Source organism: Dysidea avara, chromosome 10 (genome assembly GCF_963678975.1).
Source record: "Dysidea avara chromosome 10, odDysAvar1.4, whole genome shotgun sequence".
NCBI classification, from domain to species: domain Eukaryota; kingdom Metazoa; phylum Porifera; class Demospongiae; order Dictyoceratida; family Dysideidae; genus Dysidea; species Dysidea avara.
The window spans coordinates 29,978,321-30,000,363 of NC_089281.1; the positions used below are offsets into that span (position 1 = coordinate 29,978,321).

The 22,043-nt window shown below is 38.6% G+C and overlaps 5 protein-coding genes across 5 annotated transcripts; 2 read left to right on the top strand and 3 right to left on the bottom strand.

The window, feature by feature from the left end:
- Window positions 1-226: 226 nt before the first annotated feature.
- LOC136236421 (GDP-Man:Man(3)GlcNAc(2)-PP-Dol alpha-1,2-mannosyltransferase-like) lies at window positions 227-2,037 on the bottom strand. Its single transcript, XM_066026573.1, has one exon. It carries the CDS (start codon window positions 1,896-1,898, stop codon window positions 291-293), a length of 1,608 nt encoding a protein of 535 aa, XP_065882645.1. The 5' UTR covers window positions 1,899-2,037; the 3' UTR covers window positions 227-290.
- LOC136236425 (AN1-type zinc finger protein 4-like) lies at window positions 358-5,605 on the top strand. The gene is made up of 14 exons (XM_066026577.1): window positions 358-2,215; window positions 2,368-2,443; window positions 2,486-2,553; window positions 2,610-2,643; window positions 2,699-2,746; window positions 2,801-2,869; window positions 3,115-3,163; window positions 3,216-3,299; window positions 3,357-3,385; window positions 3,437-3,559; window positions 4,657-4,843; window positions 4,896-5,064; window positions 5,118-5,307; window positions 5,357-5,605. Exons 1-14 carry the CDS (start codon window positions 2,092-2,094, stop codon window positions 5,490-5,492), a joined length of 1,386 nt encoding a protein of 461 aa, XP_065882649.1. The 5' UTR covers window positions 358-2,091; the 3' UTR covers window positions 5,493-5,605.
- On the bottom strand, window positions 5,578-6,881 carry LOC136236427 (phosphomannomutase 2-like). Its single transcript, XM_066026579.1, has 8 exons — window positions 6,723-6,881; window positions 6,552-6,666; window positions 6,415-6,491; window positions 6,267-6,358; window positions 6,117-6,216; window positions 5,966-6,041; window positions 5,805-5,920; window positions 5,578-5,752 (listed from the first exon to the last, which is right to left on the bottom strand). Exons 1-8 carry the CDS (start codon window positions 6,786-6,788, stop codon window positions 5,651-5,653), a joined length of 744 nt encoding a protein of 247 aa, XP_065882651.1. The 5' UTR covers window positions 6,789-6,881; the 3' UTR covers window positions 5,578-5,650.
- On the top strand, window positions 6,842-20,777 carry LOC136236422 (dynactin subunit 4-like). The gene is made up of 15 exons (XM_066026574.1): window positions 6,842-7,019; window positions 7,067-7,137; window positions 18,231-18,478; window positions 19,086-19,129; window positions 19,179-19,283; window positions 19,334-19,380; window positions 19,484-19,605; window positions 19,656-19,710; window positions 19,768-19,822; window positions 19,864-19,937; window positions 19,995-20,049; window positions 20,094-20,210; window positions 20,262-20,368; window positions 20,425-20,503; window positions 20,579-20,777. The coding sequence occupies exons 1-15, from the start codon at window positions 6,888-6,890 to the stop codon at window positions 20,684-20,686; spliced, it is 1,419 nt and encodes a 472-aa protein (XP_065882646.1). The 5' UTR covers window positions 6,842-6,887; the 3' UTR covers window positions 20,687-20,777.
- LOC136236426 (uncharacterized) lies at window positions 20,714-22,027 on the bottom strand. The gene is made up of 3 exons (XM_066026578.1): window positions 21,676-22,027; window positions 21,269-21,619; window positions 20,714-21,215 (listed from the first exon to the last, which is right to left on the bottom strand). Exons 1-3 carry the CDS (start codon window positions 21,944-21,946, stop codon window positions 20,914-20,916), a joined length of 924 nt encoding a protein of 307 aa, XP_065882650.1. The 5' UTR covers window positions 21,947-22,027; the 3' UTR covers window positions 20,714-20,913.
- Window positions 22,028-22,043: the final 16 nt, after the last annotated feature.

The window sequence follows — 22,043 nt, forward strand, 5'->3', positions numbered from 1 at the left end:
GTTACTGTATATGCCAGATTTTAGAGGGACATAATATTTTTTGCATATCATCTAGTTGCTTAGCTGTGTGCATTGAAAATGGGATTACTCAAGGGTGTTATAGACAATCTTAAATGAGTGACAAGATCAAAACACTGAAATTCGTTCAACTGCAGGAACTACATACCTCAAAAATTCGTGCTTAACTATACGATAAATTTCTAAAGCATGCAATTTGAACCCAAACCACATTTGGAAAAAATATCAATAGAAAATATTAAATAACAAATCTACAGATTTACCTGCTAATTTTATACATTAAAAAGAGCTTCAGTTGCCCTAAGGAAATTAGTATGAAAACATTCCACAGAAAATCGATGATTGACAGATGCTTGTGCGGTAGACACAACAGCCTCACGTTGTTCAAGACTCATCTCATAAACTATCAATAATTGTTCCACAAAGCTGTCAACAGTATCAGCCAGTAAACCAGTCATTGCTCCTTTCCATTCCTTCACGATGTCCATCCGAGGTCCACCAGAATTGTGAGCAACTATGACACAGCCAGCAGCCATACATTCAACTACTCCTATACCAAAATGTTCATTACTCATAACATGTAAGCCAGCAGTAGCCTTCTTTAACTCCTTCTTCAGTTCTTCAAATGGAATACCTGTTTTCCATTCAATGTTCTTCTTCTTGATACCCAATTGTATAGCATATTCCTTCAAAGTCACCAAATAGTGCTCATCTTCTTGGTTACGACAGCTCCCGATAAATACAAATACGACTGAGTCCTTGCGCTGTACATTCTCTAAAAGTTTTGCTAGAATGTTTATTTGCATTTCGTGATTCTTTTCTGGTCTAAACTGACCAACTGACACGACCCTAAATTGACCTTCCTTAGTTGGTGTTGCTGAAGCATACATAAATGCACTAGTATCACATGGTGGGTACACAATAGATAGTCTCTTTGGGTTCCACAGCTGTTTAATGTGACCATGTGTCCAGGAAGAATTCACCATTACTACATCTGATCTGTTACCAACCAGAGAATACAACATTGAAAACACCTTGTAATAGAACACCTTCAATTTAGTCATTATGATACTATTACTAATCCAGGCTGCATTGTTAAAAGCTTGTGTCTGATTTTCCACCACCTTTAACATGTCTGTACTAATAGTCGGGTAGTGTACATAACAAGATGTCTTACATCGACCCAGCCACTTGAACAAGATCAAGTTAAAAGCTAATCCCGTTGTATCGATGAACACATTTGGTATGAAGGAGATTAATGCTTCAGCTCCCACCCACATCGATGTAATACTTTGTCCTAGTAAAGTAGAAAGTGGCCATGTTTTGAGTTTTAAGACATTTGTTGAACGAAGGTGAATGAACTTAACTGGTCTCTTCAGTTGTATGTTAAAGTTCCTTCTAACCCCAGTGATGATTTTGTCATTGTCACCCTTAGAGTCAGCAGTATAAATAACACACTGGACAAAACTGTAACGATCCTGTAAGGCTTGGATACTGTTCCATAACACTCGCTCACCTCCACCACCAGCTGAACAATAAGGATGAAGGAACCCAACTGTAACTTGATTGTCCTGCTGTTCCCACTGCTTCAACAACTTGTTCGTGTTACACCGTCCCACTATGACTATAAAGATTGTAGTAAAGAGAATGACCGATATAAAAACAATCACAGTTATTGTCAACAATGATAGTCTCCATGGAGAAAATAGCAAACTAACGGTGTTCCAGAATCCCAAAATATAACAAAATGTTAAGAACAACCACACCAGGAACGCGACGATAAGTCCTGCAATAATCAACCTCGTATCAAAGTGATGGGCTTTATTTGGAATAGTGCCACTGATAGTTTTTCCTTTTCCTTTGCCCTTAATTCTCGGCATTATTACCACTGTTGCTTGTTCTTTTTCATGAGGTGACAGGCAGGACGAAATTAACTAGAATCCAAATCGAAACTGAAAATTGCGCGAATACGTAAATGTATCACGAGATCTCCTTAACGACGACTCGGGGGTGCCGCCTGGGGCTGGGCCGCTACTGTTGATAGTTGTTTAGTGGGAGACCGTCCACGCGAACATGACCAACGAAGAAGACGAGATTAATATTACTATAGAGTCGCTTACTGGAACCATCTACGAGTTGACAATTAGCGTATTCGAGACCATCCTAGCGATTAAGGCCAGAATACAGAGATTAGAGGGTAAGCGACTGGTAAATACTTCCACTAATATCCATACTATTCCTTAATGATTATGTGAAGTTTGTAAGCTAGGTATCGTGAGAATAGCGTGTTAATTTGGAGGTGTATTACACGTGCACGTTTCACTCTTAATCGAACATCTTTTTAATCAGGTATCCCAGTGTTTCAGCAGCAGTTGGTGTACAAGGAGTCAGAGTTGCTTGATGACTTTTGCCTGCAGGAATACAAGTATGAATAGTTGTTGATTTGTGGTTGATTGTTGTGTTGCAGTATACCAGCAGGAGCAAGGCTTCAGTTATTGTTGTCAATGAGAGGTGGACCCATTCATGCCAGCAGAAGTTAGTGGAATGTCTGATTGATTTAGTAATTGTGTTTAATTGCATATTTATCATAGTGTACTTGGAAGATTCCTTTGATTTGGATAGCAGGTATTGCAAATATTACAAAACACTAGGAACATAATTAACATGTGGTCTCTTTCAGGAATAATCTGTGGGATTCTGATAAGAGGGTTACATTAATATTTCTAAAGCAAGTTCCATCATCAGTATTATCAGTAGTAGTTCATTGTGGTTGTTCCATTAGGGATGGTGAGATGGTACAAGTGTATGACCCAAGTGATGGAAATATGACACCTTGTACTGAATCACTAAGGTAAGCGTGAACCAGTGATAATATTAGTTTACTGGTGAGGTGTTTAATTTGATGGATTGGTAGAATTTGGTGTATCCACCAAATATATAATCCTGCCAATATCATATGCCAATGAATTCTCAATCTATTAACAGCCAGCCAATATACTTTATTGGTGAAATTGTCACTGTTTGTAATACCACTCCTAGGTGTCCCCTAGCAATCAATGAATGATTTCAAATTTTTTCTTTTTTTTCTCTTGTTAGTGGTTCTGCATATAATGCTTGTGATGATGAGTGTGTGTCACTATCACAAGTGAGTTACTGTACTAACTGATGTGTACAATGTGATGAGGTGTGTTGCACAGCAAGAGAAAGATGACCAGCAGTCGATGATGAAGAAGGTACAAGAACTACGCAGAAAATTTCGCTTAGCACAGAAACGAAAACATGTGAGACCATGTTTGCAAGTCTGAACATGTGTGTTTATGTGATTTTTTCCATTCTAGGCTAAACCTGAAGAAGTGAACTTTCACAAGTAAGACTAATTCTTTAGATTGTGTGTACGTGTATATTGTTTGTGTTGTAGTAGGACAACATTGCCTTCTATCACTTGTAAAAAGTCAGACAGTGGTACTAGAAGAAAACACTCTATTAATAGAAAGTTACCAAAACTAGCAGCACTTAATCCTGATGATCAGCAATTCAACAGGTCAGCAATAGTTGCGTGAAGTAAACTTATGCATTTTTGTGTGCTGGACAAAATTTTATTCATCAAGTTAATAAGTGTGTGACAGCAAAAGTCATGAGATGAAAAATCTCACAATTCACAAAAAAAAAATTTCTAGATTGCATTTGTAGTGGTGGTTCTTAAGTGATATATAACCAACCGTAATGTTCTATTAGGTGGACCATCAGAGATTGTAGCTTGTCTCCATGTGTTAGACTATTAGTGAGGTTCATTAAATAGGAAAAACATTCATCAGGCTTAGTTATGTAATTGCAATGGTTTTATAATAAAGTTACAGATATGAGCTGTTTTGTGATGAGGTGTAGTTTGTGCCCACATGTCCTGTTTTCCTGGTAACGAAATAATAATGTTGCTATTTTGCAGACTTTATTGTTAACAATTACTTTTATTATGGAAATATCAACATGGGTCATTGCACAATCAGTGTCCTTTGAATATTTGTGTGTTCAGACAAATTCCAATAATTTGGGTAAACGTAAATATTAAGATTGTGCATTTGTGTCCTCAATTTGGAGAATTTTTTCCATCAAAGCTGTAGAAGTGACAGTCTATCATCTTAATTAACTAATGTCTTGTCCAGGGGAGGTTGGAGGCACTCTAAGCGCCACATAAATATATTGCCCTGAATTGCATTCTGTTCTTTGTGACCCTCAATAGTCATAATACAAATTTGAAAAACGATGGGGTTGACTGGGGTTGATAAGATATTCAGATGGTGCTTCAAATAAGCTTCAAGGTGATGGATGTAGTTTGTTTTGTAAAAGCGCTTGGTGATTGGGGTGAAATTAATAAGTTGTGGTTTGGTGTGTATAACTTCTCCCACTTGTGTATTCTATAATCAGAACAATGATACTTTATCAAATTAAACTGAGATCGATGTATAAACCTCTTCAATAAAACGAGTTTTGCATAATTTGTTTTAGGGGCACTTAAATTGTGTCCAACCTCCTTTGTCTCTTGTCATTGTTTTGACATGACGATCCTCAGAGTGGTTATTATTACCCTTGTTTAGATTGTTTGATCTCTTTATGCATTTCTCTGATGATAATTTGTTATAGGCAATCATTGCAGTGTAAGGAAGCCACACCTCTTGTGCAGAACAAAAACTTTACAAGGCCTCCATCTTGTGCTAGAAGACATTTAGTATTTGATGCTGATCATGACGCACCTTTTAACAGCATTGACTCTGGTTTTGTTGATGAATACATTATACCTAAATCACGAGATGCTGGTGGCGAAGAGCAAGTAAAAACATTGTGTAATTTTGGCATTGTATGTGAGGTCTGTTGTTTTCCAGACTCACTTTGTTCATTCTGCTAGTAAAAAGTTACGTCGAGAAGAAGAAATTTTACTAGCTGACAGATTTGATCAGTTAACAATGTCTAGTAAAAAGCCAACTAGTAGAAGTCTGAACAGACGGAAAAACAAGAAAACAACAACTGGCTATTCTACTAATAGTGGAAATGGTTAGCTGGTCAACATTTGGTAGTAAACACATTAGATGTTCTTGTATATTTAGGTGGACCATTTTTACCTCCAATACATAGTATCAGAAAGCCAATATTTACGTCATTGGATGGTCACAGCTCCGCCAGCAATAAACTGGAATTTCCTAGTTTAACAGCAACAAACACAAGCTTACATAACAAGAAAAGAAGGTGTACGATGTGTGGTAAGAAGACCAGAATAGCCGCAACATATACTTGCAGGTAAGTCAATTACTAGTGATAAATGATGTAATTATGAACTGCTCCACAGGTGTGGGTCAACATTTTGTGCACTACATCGATACGCTGAAGAACATAATTGTTCATATGACTACAAGACTGAAGGCAGAAACTTACTAACTCAAACCAACCCAGTTGTAACTGCCCCCAAACTACCAAAAATTTGAAATACACCCAGCTGGCATGGGCTGGATCTGTGCCGTATTTTTGCATAACCCATGTTGTGTAGTGTGTGGACCTTGTGTTGTGGAGTTCACACCATTATCAATTCATGTTGAAACTAAGTAACAATTATATACAATAGGGAAATAAGGTCACTGTTGTGCTATAAAAAGAGCTTGGTGAGTTGTGCCTTTGTGTCATCTGGGCTTGTAACCGTGTGTCCGATAGTCCGTGAATCATTGAATATTTCATAATCATTTCCACCCTATTAGGTAATATACACACGATGCTCTGTAGTTTATTATTATTGTATTTACTTGCTGCGTTTTGTCCCCAAAGAAGTGAATCTCTTTGTAACCTTCCTTTTCCACAAATTGGAGACAGAAGGTTTTGTCCCATCCAATAGGAAAGACATCGAAGCTGATCTGTCCCCCTGTCAGTGACTTTATAACATTGTTTATCATACAGCTTGACTTACCTATGGAGTACTTCAGTCCCATGTCAGGGAATGCCTTTTCTAGAGCTTCAACAAACTTCACTCTAATACCATGTTCCTATAACAGGGTTGACAGGACACAATAGTATACACTCCATACCAGATTCTAATCCCCCTCCTCCGACATGATTACCTTATCATATTCAAAGAATTCCATCCTCTCTTCTTGTGTGCAGTTCCTTCCAACTGGACACACGTTGATTAACCCATTCCTGAACTCTATGAATGTACCCCTGGAGAAACACAACCTCATTTGATCCATAACAGTTTACATGTGACTTGCCTTTTCTTGGGCAACTTCAAGTCTGCTGTGTATCGGAGACAGAAGTTGACAAAAGTTTGGATCTTCTCTTCTCCCATTGCTTTCTTAATGCTCTAAGGATTGTATACATACTGTAATTGTATATGTATAACACTGTGGTATGATATACCTGTATTGCAAGTAGTTCTCCACTCTTATAAGCTACCAATCCATTCTCGGAGAACACATAGTCATACATCTTGGTAACTATAATAGCAATACACATCGCTAAAATTTAACCCGCGAATACTTCATACGATAGCTTACTGTCGTCCCCTCCCATCTGTTCTTGCATCTTGTCGTAGTCTGATCCACCAACTATTCCTATGACTACTTTCTTCTTAAGGTCCAGTAGGAATTCTTTCATTTCCGGAGTGATGACCTGTAGCCATACCATAGCAACTACCATCAGCTGAAGGTGATAATAGCATTAGTTACTTTTCTCGATGGAGTGAGAGTCCCGTCAACGTCAAACAAGCACAAAATCTTTCTATCATCAGCCATTGTGCAAGGTAAGTGAGAGCTACGGATGACAAGCTAAGGTCACAAAGTTTATCGAATGCCGCAAATTTATACCCGGTGATCGGTCAAAAACGATTAGCTATGGCGATGACGTTAGAATGTGAAGATCGCGTGCAGTACGCGTGTTCATGTGCTACATTCTCCTCTCTTGTTTACCAATACTTCTGCAAATATTGTGTGAAGATCAGATGTCCTGAATGTGCGACCACCTCAGTAAGTTGTAACGTTGGTGTGCATTATTTGGAATTAATTGATATTAGGTGGACTCGTTCTACTGCCCTAACTGCTTTGACACAGTCCCGCCACTTGAGGCGAAGTCAAGGAAAGGAAGGTATTAGCATCTTGTGTACAATGTGTGTAGCCACTGCCTTTCTCTGCCCATACTCAGAAAAGGTATTAGCAAAGCCCACTAGGGGCAACACGCTAATGAGTATTACGTAGTCTGGATCCCTGTACCTATCATCCCTGCTCACATCACTGTTCACTCTACCATGCTGTCTTACAGTACTGTATAGTAGGGATCCACACAGTGACACCCCCCCCCCCCCCCCCCCCCCAAGATTGCTACCCATAAAACCATCATAGAAATATCTTACACAACAAAAGGCACCTGTATGGAAGAGTCTTTCACCAGATACAACATTAAAAACAAAACCCTTTGAGAAGAACAAATACTGATTTTAAAAAACCCAAGCCCCGAATTTTAGTCTGCCTGCCTGTCTGCCTGATCACAGCAGCTAGAGGCTAATCAATGCATTGTTTGATCACCATATTACACCACAATAACCAGCCTTTTAAGGTTCTGATGAGTATCTGTCCTCTAGCTACACTTTACCTTGCCTTATATCTTCAGTCATGGTAGTTGTCATCTTCATACAAAAATGCCATATCGAGGTATAAATTTTCCATATCAACACTTTCTGTCACAAAATTATTTAAAGTGCTTGGGCTGCTGTATAGACACCATACTCACATAGATAATATTATAAATGTGTCCTATATATATATTTACTATCTATGGTACTCTTAGCTGCACATTATGTCCCTTCACAATCTAGCAGCACTCTTACTGGTATCATGACTCTTACTGGTATCATGACTCTTACTGGTATCATGGCTCTTACTGGTATCATGACTCTTACTGGTATCATGGTAAAAAAGAGGTATGGAAAGACCACGTTGTTCCCTTGAAAATATTATGTAGGCTGGTTGTGAGGCCTGCTCGAAATACTCTAATAAAGCAGTCACCCTAATACAACAGCCATGTGTTAATATTCTAATGGAACAGTCACACATGTGTGCTAAACAAACCAGTGTATTAGATATATGAATGATAACTGTGGGAAAATCCCTATTGAACAAAATTACTATTACATGCCAATGATCTATGTTGTAATATCATTTCCTTCTCTTGTTTCACTAGTTTTAATACTTGTATCCCTACTTTATTTTTAAATTAATAATATTGCAAATGACATGTAACAATTTCCATTGCATATGATATTAGGTAGCAATAAATGGTAGGGGATTTATAGTTTGTCTCCAGAATTTTTGTTGAGTATTTACTGGAAGTGGAGTAGAAGGGGTGTAACGTTGGTACATAAATGTTATGCATAATTTTAGAAATATAGGCAAGAGGGAGCATACGCAGTAAAGTGCCAGTGGGGGGGTATTACTGTAGCTAGGGGGGGATCTAGGGACATGCCCATCCCAGGAAAATTTTCAAAAATGACATTCAAAAGATTGATTCTGGAAGCAATTTTAAGCTGTGTAAAAGCAATTGTAAGATTTTAATTTAAGTGCTATCCCACTAGAGACCTGTGAGAAGGCAAGGCCCGTAAATACAGTGAGTCAGAAACATGTATCATCTATGGGTATCTAAAACTGTGAAGAATGTGGAAATACATCCCAGACCCAAAGTTTTTTTATTAAATTCCTTTAAAAGAATTTTAAGCAAAATGGAGGAGTACTACATATGTACCGCTATACCATTTTCTTTAGCAAAGACCCTGATACATGACTGACACAAATCTGACTTGTCTGGTACGACTATTCTGTTGTGCTCAAATTGGCCATGTCTGTTATTGATCATGTTGACCATCAATGTTGAATAAATACTTTTTTGTTCAGGATCCTAATGCTGTTCTGAATGATTAGGTGCATGAAGCAGCAGAGCTCTAAACAATTGTCTTAGCAACTCTAATGTATTCATAACCTATGAATCATATTTTGTGACCTTATTATAGCAAGTGACTGCATTATAAGCAGATCATTGTGTGCACAAGTGTTGGCTGTAGTGGACAATAACCTCCCACATCATGACCTTATTACACAGTGACCTTATTACACATTGACCTTATTGCATAGTGACCTATCATGAAATGAGTCTTGTCATTTGATGTGATTTATAACATACAACTTTAGATTGTAGTCGGGGGGGGGGGGGGGGGATGGCAAGCCCAAGTGCATCACGATTGAAGTGTGCAATTTTGAAATGGCTATAAAAGTGTGATAGAAGACATATTTAGAATATGTTGCAACACCTGGTGGTATCTCAGACATGGAGAATTATGGCCACCATTCAATCAAGAGTTCTCCCTGTTGTATATTATAAGCTTAATGGTGCTGCTTTTTCTAAAGCAATCATTTTTTGACCTTAAATATTTTTGTTAATCCTCTTGTGCATATCATACACCTCTTGGCTGTCGTTTGTGCATGTCACTAGCCTTACTGTAACATCAGGAGCTCATCGAATCCTATGGACAAGGGAGCATGTAACTCCGTAAATACGAAATTCAAACATGGTTGCCTGTGTACTATAATAAGTAGCTTTTAAAATTTCCTAATTAGGATATTTTGTTGAGGCGCATGCTCGAACACGTCACGTTTCCGCCACGATGAAGCGAAGCTATGGAAACGAAGTTCAATGGCATGACGGAGGACAGGGTTAGCAGAACAGTCTTTCTACAGTCACTAGTCACGTGAAATCACGCAAAATTACTCCACTTGACTATTCCAAGCTCTACCTTTGACTCGATGATCTTCCTATCGAAGCAGCTTTACATAAGACGATGGAGTAGCAGCCCATTGTCAGTGTATCCCTGTTGCGCATAAGAATGATGTAACCAATTATATCAAGAGTTAATAATTGATTAACTCTGTTGATTAGGGATGCCATGTTTGAATTTTGCCCATAGTATTGGTAGTGTATGGAGTTACATGCTCCCTTGTCCATAGGATTCGATGAGCTCCTGGTAACATACATGTCAGCCACAAAACTGAAATAGGAGTGGAAGCCATGGGATGTGTGGCATTTTTGTGTTCACATTGAACCAATGGAGCACCACACTGTATTGTTTATTAAATCTTCAGATCATGTAAAAGTGCTCAAATTGTTTAGGTGAAATTAATAAATCACAGTTTGGTGCATGTAACTTAGAGTTGAAACGATTTAATATTCAAATAGTCTGAATAGTACAACGAGTGAATAATTCAAGTAGTTTCAATTGTTTTTGAATTTATGTGATTTGATGTGTAATTCTGCATTCAAAATTCCTTGGTACTACTTGATATACACTAATAACTGGAAATACATGTAGAAAGTAGTATTGAAAACACTTTCCCAAATCCACTCACAAATATCAAAATATGTTGCTGCAATTACTGATAAAAGCTTCATGGCTTTTGTATTTGAATAATAATGAGTACAAGAGTGTTACAGCGTGTAGTAGATCATTATAATCTTGCCATTTATCCAGCCTATGGCAATTAAACACACACCGGTTGTGTACAGTAAACACTGCTGTAGTTACTATACACAAATGCCTCAACAGAAATGTGTTAGAGTGACCATGGCAGCTCACACAACAGTCCATGTATGTGTAGTACAATTGGCAACATTTCATGAGAATCTGTTGTTCTATCAGTTCTTGTTAGTAATAAAATAACAGGTAGGAAATAATTTACTTGTTTCCACTAGGTGATTATTCTATTCAGCTCTGTGTTGTAAGATGGAGGATAACTCCAACATGTGTTCTCGGCAATTGTAAAGGCTGTATTCTGTTGCTGTGATGTGCTACTTTGATCACTTGATCATGTAGTGTTGATTATTATTATCAGAGGAAATCAACGTTCCATTTGTATGGCTAACTTTTTAGATTTGTGGATTGTATAATTCTCAGATGACTTGTATCTTTGAGATCAGTGGTTTTCAAAAAAAAAAAAAAAAAACTTTCAAGGAAATTTTAAGTTCGATTATGGTCCATAGAAATAAAAAAAAAGATGTGAAACAAGGGAGGTTGTCTACACCCCTGAAGATACACTAGTGGACATTTAATCCCTAATCAGTCTACCACTATAGACTAAAGTAAGGATTAAATGTTCACTAGTGTATCTGTAGGTGTAGGTGACCTCCCTATTATCTCTTAAAATTCCTAATTTTTGTTTACTTTGTTGTAACATTGTTATTATTAAATATACACACAGCAATGCTGGAATTACAACTAGATGTAAAAAATAAGTTATATCCCACACTTTAGCCAAAAGGTTAGGATTTTAATGTTCTGTCACAAACCGACGTAAAATATGACAGGAACTCAGTAAGACACTCTTCTGCATCTTCGGGATGAGGTTAGCATGATAAATCTGTAATGTTTGTAGTTGATCTTTTAAACCTTCAGGAACAGAGCCAAGGGAACCAATGATAACAGGAGCCACAGATGCTCTTACAGACCACATTTTCTGAATTTCAATTTTCAGGTCACTATAGCGTTGCCGTTTTTCAGAAATCTTTTGGGAAATTCTACTATCTCCTGGTATAGCAACATCAATCAAAAAACAGCAGTTCATTGTGAAATCAAGGCATATTATGTCAGGCCGGTTGTGTGTCAGATGTTTATCTGTCTGAACTGTAAAGTCCCACAAGAGTTTCATTGAATTATTGTGAAGAACGGGCAATGGGCAGTGTTCCCACCACTTGTCATTGATTTCAAAGCCACCTTTTTTTGCCAACTCCCAATGAACCAACTTAGCAACAGCATCATGCCGTTTCTTGTAGAAAGACTGGGCAATGACACTGCAACTTGTGAGCAAATGATCGACAGTTTCTTGCTGTGAACCACAAAGACGACAATTAACAGACCCAGGCTGCTGAAAAATTCTAACTTTAATTAAATTAGTAGGAACCGCTTGATCTTGACAAGCAAATATAAATCCTTCAGTTTCCTTTTTAAGATTGCTGGTAGAAAGCCATTTCCATTGAAAATTCATATCAACAGAGTCCAATGTTTCACGAAGGAATTGTCCATGTAATGGTTTGTCTTTCCACATTTCAAGGTTTTCCTGAACACAACGGTGCTTGTAATCATCTGGGGTTTCATTAAGCTCAAACTCACTGCTAATGTAAACTTTTTGAAGCCAGGGTTCAGGGTTAGATGCCAAATATTTACTCAGATTTAACTTCTCCCGGTACATCACTTCTTCCACAGCTAAAAGCCCACGGCCTCCTAATTTTCTTGGGACATACAATCTATGGACATCATCAGTTTTACTGAAGCACTTGTACATTGTTAACAATTTCCTGGTAGACACATCCAAACTTCTCACTTCAGCTTGTGTCCACTTTACTATTCCTGCAGTATAACGCACTAATGGGATCGCCCAAGTGTTGATGGCAATGATGATGTTCTTCCCATTTAGGGCAGATTTTAGGGTTTTCCTCACTCTCTTTTTGTAGTTAGTGATGACTACTGACTTGATTTTGGAGTCCTTAATCACATTATTTTCAAACACTCCTAGGTATTTATAAGACTCAAAAACATCTAAACCTTTTATGGTAACATCATCTGGCAGAGCAATATTGCTGCTTTCAGTAAGTTTGCCCCTTACAACAGAGGCTGTGGCACACTTGTTTAATCCAAAAGACATGCAAATGGAAGTACTGAATATATGGACAATATTCAGCAGGGATTCCAATTCATTCTTTGTCCTTGCAAATAGTTTAAGGTCATCAAGGTATAACAAATGATTCAGCTTTAGCCCATCTTTTTCTAAAATAAACCCTTTGCCAGTGTTGTTTAATACATCAGATAATGGCATTAAGGCCAGAACAAATAACAGCGGGGACAAGCTATCTCCTTGGTAAATGCCTCTCATAATAGTAACCTCTCCATAGTACTGATCTGCACAATATAAACTCACTTTCCAATATTTCATTACATTTTGAATGAGTTTACAAATCTTAGGGTGCACCTTGTACAGGTCCAGGCAACTTAATATCCAGCTGTGGGGAACTGAGTCAAAAGCTTTTTTATAGTCTATCCAGGCCATAAAAAGATTTTTGGATCTGTGTCTGGCATTGTCCATAATCAACCTGTCCACCAACAAATTATCCTTTGTACCCCTAGACTTCTTGCGACATCCTTTTTGTTCAAAAGGCAACAGATTATGTGTATCCAGATGTGAGTATATCAATTCACTGATCATAAAAGAGAAAAGTTTCCAGTACGTTGGTAGACAAGTTATGGGTCTATAATTCGAAGGTTGTGGGCCAATCCGCTGGTTCTTCATTACTAGTGTGGTCCTTCCCTGTAGAAGCCATGGAGCAATGGTGTTCCCCTTACTGCACAATAAGTCATTAAAATAGCAACGTAAATGATCATGCAGGGATGTTAGGTGTTTAATCCAGTATCCATGTAAACAGTCTAATCCTGTAGATTTCCAATTCTTAATTCTGGAGACTGCATAAGCAAACAACTCGGGAGTTATAATCGGTTCTTCCATTGTTGGAATGTCAGAAATCTTTAAAATATCGTCAAGATTAGTGGGATCATGCTCACAAGGTGAGCCCCAAAGCTGTTTCCAGAACTCTAGTGTAGCATCCACCGGAGGACAGTTTACAGTCTGAGTTTCATTGTTAAGCAAATTAAAAAACTGATGCCTCCTAGAGTTAAACATGCGGTTATGATGGTTGAAACGCTGCCGACTCTCATAACGTTTTAGCCTACATGAGTAGGCCTGAATTTTCTGATGGATAACTTCGCATGTGGTGTTTAGATCTGTAGAGGTGTCTAAATGATACTGGTTGTGTAACCTTAATAGAGTTCGATGGTTGTGTAACCGGTTGTGCTTCAGCTCATTTAATCGACTTAAATCTGCTTGTAGCTGCTTGAGCTTCAACAAAAGCCGGTGTTTCCATGGAGGGGTGTACATTTGGGGCACAGAGCCAGACTGATGTACCTCATACCCACACATTTCTGTTACTAAAACAGCAGTACAATACATAAGGTGATGAAGTTGATCGATACTATTAGTTGGAATGAAAGGTAGTACTTGATTAATCTCAGATAATATTGCACGAAGTTTGTTTCTTGACACAGACTGTAATGTTGGTAATCGTAACTTGTTGGTATCCTTCAATTCCTGGCACAGTGAACTGAGTTTGTCTTTAATGGGCATAAGTTCTGAAGGCAATACGGACACAGAATCATTCACTGAAGAGTCATCCGTCATCGCCATGTCATCAGTTGGTTGAGAACAATTAGTACAGTCAGCATTTCCCTTTGTCGGGGGTACGAGATGACTTGAAGGTACAGCAATTCTCTTAAATTCAGCCAATTCCAGATCTGAGAACACATTTCTACGTAGAACAGAGTTAACCTGGCCAGCCAGTTGTTGCTCTGTACATTGTCTATCTTCTCCCAAATGGCGGTCGTTCCACAACTGCAATAAGCGCACTCTAAAACCTCTCTCTGAAGGATTTGCGGCGTAGTAACAGAGTAAAAGTTCTTTATTCTCTTCCCGTGTCCAGCGGTGTCTCGGACGAGTCCCAGCCAATTATTATTATTATTATTATTACTAGGACCGCGTCACATACAACCAAGTACATACACCAACGTGACAGCCCCCCGGTGAGGCTATTAGGTGGTGAATGCATTATCCCCAAATCAACTCAATATGTCACAGTAGTGACAGATATAACACAATAGTGGCATCGTAACTAAAGGCCACCAGTAGCTAAGTGCCAGTACATCATTGGTGTGGTATAAATGGCACAGTGATGTGTACACAGTATATGTATACAAAACATACAGGAGAGAACTATACATTATTGCAGTATTGTATGCAGCAATACATTATAGGCAACATCACCATGCAGATAAAAATTATTAGCCAATATACAGCAATGCATATCAACATCAACTAGAGCTAAGTAAGGTTCATCAGTGATGTAGCAATGGCACAGTGATGGGTGACACACTATAGTTATGCATACACAACTTTCAGGAGATAGCTACACAATGCTGTAGGCGTATGCAAGCCAGATGAACCAGATAAAGGAAGACAGCCAAGCCACTAGAGCCTAGTAGCTACGCCAGGTGAAGGCAAAAAAGATTAAGCACGTATTGAATTGCCTGACACCAACACAAAGAAAGTTCGCTATGCCAGCTGCACAAGACAAAATTGTTTACTTGTATTTTATATGTAACTGTAAGCTTATTGTAAAGAGCGTGGCATATGTCAGTTTAATGTTTTCTTGTATTGTTTATTTACGTGAATGAATCCACTGGCAGCTGGCATGGAGACTTGAGATGTTACAAACATAAAAACTTACTTGTAATCTTCTTGTTTACACAAGTGGCTTCTGGCTCTCCTGCACGGGCATCACTAATCTTCGCGCAATATGTAAGTAATTAAGCAAGGGTGTGGTACTGGGCGTTATATAGAATTACACGTATGGTCAAGTCATCAGCACAAACAGGAGCGACGATTATACGTTTGTGCCTTCATTCACAGGCGAATCTATCCCCGGTTAGTTCATGTCTCTAGGCCTCGTAGTTTTCTCAAACATTAATTATTAATTATTTATTTATTTATGACGTAATTTTAACCGCGTTTCGTATTATTCTTAGTACTTGGTTGTATAATTATTAGCACTTTACAGTGACCAGCACTGAAGGTCTGACAGCAACATGTGCTGCAGCCTTATTATGACAAGAATGGCAGCAGTTAGAATCAATTTCGTGTCTGAGTGTACACCCCTAGTATCAATTACTTAAAAGTGAAGTGGCCATTTCAGTTCCATCAGTTGTAAGCATTATGAGCAAAGAACGGTATAAGAAAACACTTCTCCAAAAAATATAGATAATTCCCTTTATAGTCGTAATGGACTTCTGTGAATCAACACTTGTGTTGTCAGTGGAGGTAAGTCCATGATGTGAGGTAAGTCCATGATGTGAGGTAAGTCCATGATACATGCATTGTACATACTGTGGTATGCCAAAAGACACTTGTCGGTCTGAAGTGACATCTAACAGTGAAAAAATCAAGCCCACAATCTTAGCCAATATCTAGTCTGCAGCAGGCAGTTAATCAGTCGGTAGGAAATTTCTGTTTTTAAAACAACTAATTGGAAGTGTTATGGCTGCTCTGAAGGCATTTTTGGGCTGTGATTACACCTCACAAATACTGCCAAGGCACCAAGAAGGTATTGTGAGGTTTATAGTCAACATTTTTTGTGTGAGAAACTGCAAACCTCCATGATCCCTAATACTGTATGTCAAGCAGTTATACCCCATGATTGTATGGTGTCCTTTATGTGAAATTGTGATATCACAAACACATCATTTGATATTTCCTATGTGTATGTGGAACAAAGCGAAGTGTTATGACTCTCAGTCTATTGACTTAAATGGTTTCTTCTTTCATCTTCATTTTTGACACTACTTGCTAGTTTAGCCCACCTATTAACGTTTAGTGGTTGTGGTGAGCTGTAGTCTGTACTAATGTAAATTGGTGGTATATATTCACACTGTTCACTGGTTTCTCCCTGTCATCGTTCTACATGATATAATAGACCTACAAACAGAGTTGTAGAATGTTACATAAATATGCTGTTTTGAGATTTTATAGAAGTTTTTGAGCAATCGTACAGTACGGTAGTATATTAGGGATCATGGAGATTTGAGTTTTTCTGGCCAAAAATATCACCTAAACACCAGCTTCAGAATACCATCCTGGTGCCTTGGCAGATTGGTTCTCAAGCCTTTAGTACAATCTTAAATGCCTCCATTAGATTGTTATAATTTTTTTTTTTAATTATTCAATGGAATTTTCTACTAACTAACTGCTTGCCTGCCCGCCCGCCTGCCTGCCTGCCTAATGCCTTCAGGCAAGCGTAATGGCTAAGGCTACAGGCTTGATTTTTTCAATGTTACTTTGTCCCAAGACGTGCCTTTTGGCATACCACTGGACGTACAATGCACGCATCATGGACCTACCTTTGTCCTCCTTTGTGTCCTATTTCTTTTTGCTGACAGCCCAAGGTGTCGATTTGCAGTAGCACAATGCATGGCTTCTCTTCGTTTGTAAACGGAAATCATATGTACTTTCCATGGTGACTAGATTGCTTTTTTTATTTTAGAAAATTCTTTTCCTTAAAAGGTTACAAACACAAACATACACAATTACATTGAAAATTGAGTCTCTGCTTGGATCAGGTCAACTGGAGCACACTTTATGTAGAGGCCTTGTGAAGACCAGGCTCCTCTCTGATACATTGTATGGCTGATCGAAGTAAGCGAAAAGATAGTCGACACCTGACCCAACCCAATACTTTTCTCAGATAACAGGCTAGCTAGTCTCTTGTAGAATATAGTAGCTTCATGACCCATTCCTCCGGTCACAGAGAACACTAAAGGTGTGAAAGTACTGTGCTCCACTTTGGCGTGGATGCGTGACTCATAAGCTCTCTTTTTAGCAGACTCATGTTTTCTATAGCAAGATTGAATGCTGGATCCACTGTTGGATGGGGCAAGAGGGTTGACGACTCTGATGTCAGTAAAACATTTTTCATAGCGGCCGCCCCAAAAGCTATTCATGGAATGTCTAATCGTGCACCATCCTGAGTGTTTGCAGGTTTAAATTGAAAAGCTATTGACTGAATTAGGGATTAAATGTTCACTAGTATATCTGCAAGTGTAGGTGACCTCCCTTGTTTCCCACTTTTTTCTTTCTAGATCCCTAATCGAATTTAAAATTCCTAATTTTCCTTATACTTGTTATTAATATATTCAAATCCTTACTGTTAATGGTCAATGCTGTATAGGGGAGAGGGGAAGATTTTTATAGGTAAAACTTTTTGTAATTCAAAAACCATTAAGGTTTATGTGGAAATGCTAGCTATACCAGAGGGTACACATGATCACATACTCACTTCCTTTACATTAAGTGGGTTAACACTGTCAACAGGTACCACCATACTTTGCTTTACTGCACAAGTTTGGTACCGTTATTATAAGATGGCCTTACACATCATATCACAGAGATTTGGGTACTTTAGCTTCAACCCCTATTAAAATTGTTCCCAATACTCCTGTGTGCCAATAGTAGTGTGCACTCTATTAGGTAGCTTTGTTTTGTTCACAGATGTAAGAATTGTTTAAAGTGTCCACGGTGTAGTTGTGCACTCAGCATCCGGTCTCATGTTGCGGCATTGACCACTTCACCTAAAGACCACTCATCCAAGAAGCAGGACTCCATGTTGTCCCCTCGCAAGCCGATGGGTCGCAGTGCCAGTGTTGGCAATGTGAAGGGTGACATCAAAAAGTTGTACCTTCAATGTAACTTCTGTCAGTGGACTACCAGACAATCTAACATCCCTGATGCTAAGAATGGTGAGGTACCATAGTGGGACTTTACTGGTTAGCATTTGGTACTATACACGTGTGTGTGTGTGTGTGTGTGTGTGTGTGTGTGTGTGTGTGTGTGTGTGTGTGTGTGTGTGTGTGTGTGTGTGTGTGTGTGTGTGTGTGTGTGTGTGTGTGTGTGTGTGTGTGTGTGTGTGTGTGTGTGTCCACTAGTTAATAATTAATGTGTACAAAATGTCCTCCTGATTACAATCTGTCCTTTATGATGAGGCCCCATCATGACATGAACAATCTCTATACAATGGACACTGGACCACCTAGTTGTGTTAGCACACTTGCCACACTAGACTAAACTGTTGGCACTTTAGTTGTGCTCACAGCTCAACACTATTAGGCTAATATGAGGTATAAAGGTTGTCTCATAGTTTATTACAATAAGAAAACTCTTTTATGAGCAGTTTTTATGATACACAAAAATTCATGAGATCCTGGATACCCTCTAACTGTTCATGCATGCATTTGACTATTTATCACATTAGCATCATCAACCATTAAGAGTACAGTAGGTGATAACAGTGTACCCACACTAATTGTTAACTGGTCTATGTTGAGAATGTTATGTCATATTCTGTAGTCAGTGAATTTCAAGAGGCTGCAACTAGCGACATTCACAAAAGGGTTTGCTCTAGCTAGTTGATGGTATGGCTCAAGCATCTTTGTTATACAGGTCTCTGAACTTGTGATACGCTACAAGAAAATAGCCCTCCAAGATAAAGCCGAACGTGACAAAGCCAAACTATCACGAAGACTCAAGCAACACATGGCCCTGCTGGTGTGCAGTAAATAGGATCACCACTATTGTGATGGTATTCATTTGTGTAGGAGACCACATCTAAACTTGATAAAGCCAGCCTAATATCATCTAGGAGGTAATAGTGTCATGACCACTAATTGTATTAACTTGTCAGGATGTGGGTTGTTGATCTAAACTGAATCTGTCACCATAGTAACATGTAAACATTTGCATTTCAGTGTGCCTGCTCAGTCACTTGATTTGGGTAAGGATCCACTGGAGGGTGTAGCTGCAGAGGCATCACCAGATCCTGAGCCCCTCCCACCTAATATATATGCAGATATACCACAACTTGATGAAGGTTGGGAATCACACGATGTTTGGAATGTGTTTCTTTAAAATTCACTGTAGTTCTAGGACTAAGGGAACGTTTGCAGAGTCCTTTAAAATGTCCTCATGATCCAAGGTAGTAAACAACAACAAGAATTCTTGGTACTTTTTATAAGTATCGATACATTTTCAGTGAATTACGACCACAGCCTGTGCTGATATTAGGGAAGAGATTACGTCGTTGCAAGGTGAACGTGTTTGAAGGTATATCATGTTACTGATTCTATAGGGCTGTGATCACATCCTCTGCAAGTCGGAATACAATCCATCCTCTGTACGATTCAAAATCCAACAGGTTGCTTTGTGAGTTTGACATCAAATCCAAAGGAATTTTTCTATTATATCATTTCATTGTCTCAGACATTCCGTGCCATCAGTCAAAGTGTCCAGACCAGTTGAATTGTCTGTAGATAACGTAAGTAATTGGAGTTGAGCATGTTACATTAATAATGTTAATAGGAGAACTCTGTCATATTGTCTTTCAACAACCCTTACCCACATCCCATCACAATCAGCTTTCATCCTTGTCTTGATGCTGCGTTATTGAAGGAGTCAGGCTTCAAGAACTTTGCTAAGGTGATTACTATAAGTGTTTCAATAGCATCAAATGCTTTGTATTTTCCTAAGGTTACTATACCTGATGGAGATTACCAGGTATCAGGGATTGATGACGCTCTGTTTGAGGACTCCTTTCAAGAACAAGATTCTCAGTCATCACTTGGTGGGAATCCTGAGTGAGCTGGCCACAAGCCAGCCAGCTAGTAACATTATCTGTGATCTTTTTATGTAGATACATTGTCAACAAGACGGCAGGAAAATTAGCACTTAAATTTCTAGTGACTCCCACGAAAGCTGCTGATGACACGAAGGTAATTGTGGCTAGTGTGCAGGAAGGATTTCTCTTAACCAAAACAGTGTCTTAAATGTGTTATTTTTTTTTGTAGATATGCTTTATATTCAAATTCATAGCTGCAGTGCCAGAGAAGGCTGACGAATACCGGACACTGGATGTGACCACTGTTATCAACCTAGGACAAGCAACTGTAGCATAGTAACTATTTAAAATCCAACCAATAGGATTAATTCATCAAAATTGTATTATTTTGAATAATAATGACATCTTATGTTTATATAACAGAAAAAGTGACAATTAAAAAAGCAATAACTTAGTTATTGAGAATAATGTATATATTAACAAGTTAAAAGACTTTAAAATATTTTCTCCTCCACAATTAGATAAAATAGGATCAGAAAACTGGTTAAAATTTCACTCTGGAAGTTATTCCCCACATGTGAAAATCTCTGCTTCAGACACAAACTGGTCTTCATTGCTATTACATAGTTGAAATATGGAGCCAGCACAGACTGATGGTAACATGTTGTATTGCTGTACTAGTTTATCATAGAGAATTAGAAATTCATCAAGGCTGAGTACTCCAATGGGTTCTTGTCTATCGGCAAATGGAAATATGGAATCTGAAAATCTTGTTCTTATTAACGGGGTCCTGAAAACAGGCTGCAACTTAGCAACTAATATTTCTTTAGCTAGTAATGTTGCCATGTCATCCACTGTATCACAATCTAATAGAAGGAACAGCTTAGTCTAAATACAAGGTAGTGTATTGCACACTTACATGGTAAAATTCCAACACATTGCTCAATTTCTCTGAATGGAATACTTCCATCTTTGTTTTCATCACAAAAGTTGAAAAAATCTCTTTCACAAATTTCTAAATCATTATCCTCTTGTAGAATTGCTGTAAACATCAAGTGAAACTCTTCATTATTCAGCAAATCATTAGTGTCCCTGTCTGAAGGATTGAACAGTACATTTCTCACTTGTCTTCTCAGTTCATTAAGGTACAATTCTGTGGTAGGAAAATGGTCTGGCAAGCCAACAAAACTTTCTGCTATAACAGTTTGTATTCCAGCCAGTCCCCTGATCCTTGCCTCCAGCGTTGTGCCACATCTAGGGTCACTGGCAGCTGTACAAACATGCATTATTAATGTTGGTACAAATTTGTACTAAGTTTTTACTTACTGCAAGTTAGCAACCCCATCAGTAAGTCTTGACAGCAATCCTGAGTGTTATTGAAAAGGCAATATTCGTCACAATAGCACACGGGCGGGCTTCCAAGACACGAGTCGTCTCGTCCAGAACAGCAACTTGTGAGTCCAGCGTTGCTACAAAAGGTGAGAATATTTCCACCATACCCAGACCCTAACTCGTTCCTAGCAATCAGCACTCTAGCATCCATCGAACAGGACAAAAACAAAACGACTGCAACTGTCAGAGCCAGTGAACCTTCCATTTCGCCTTCTCTCTCTGGTAAACGTGTGGCCAGTGGCCGCGTGGGCCGGCTTTTACAGCCTCAAGCATAAAAAGGGACTTCGGTTAATTTGTAAAGG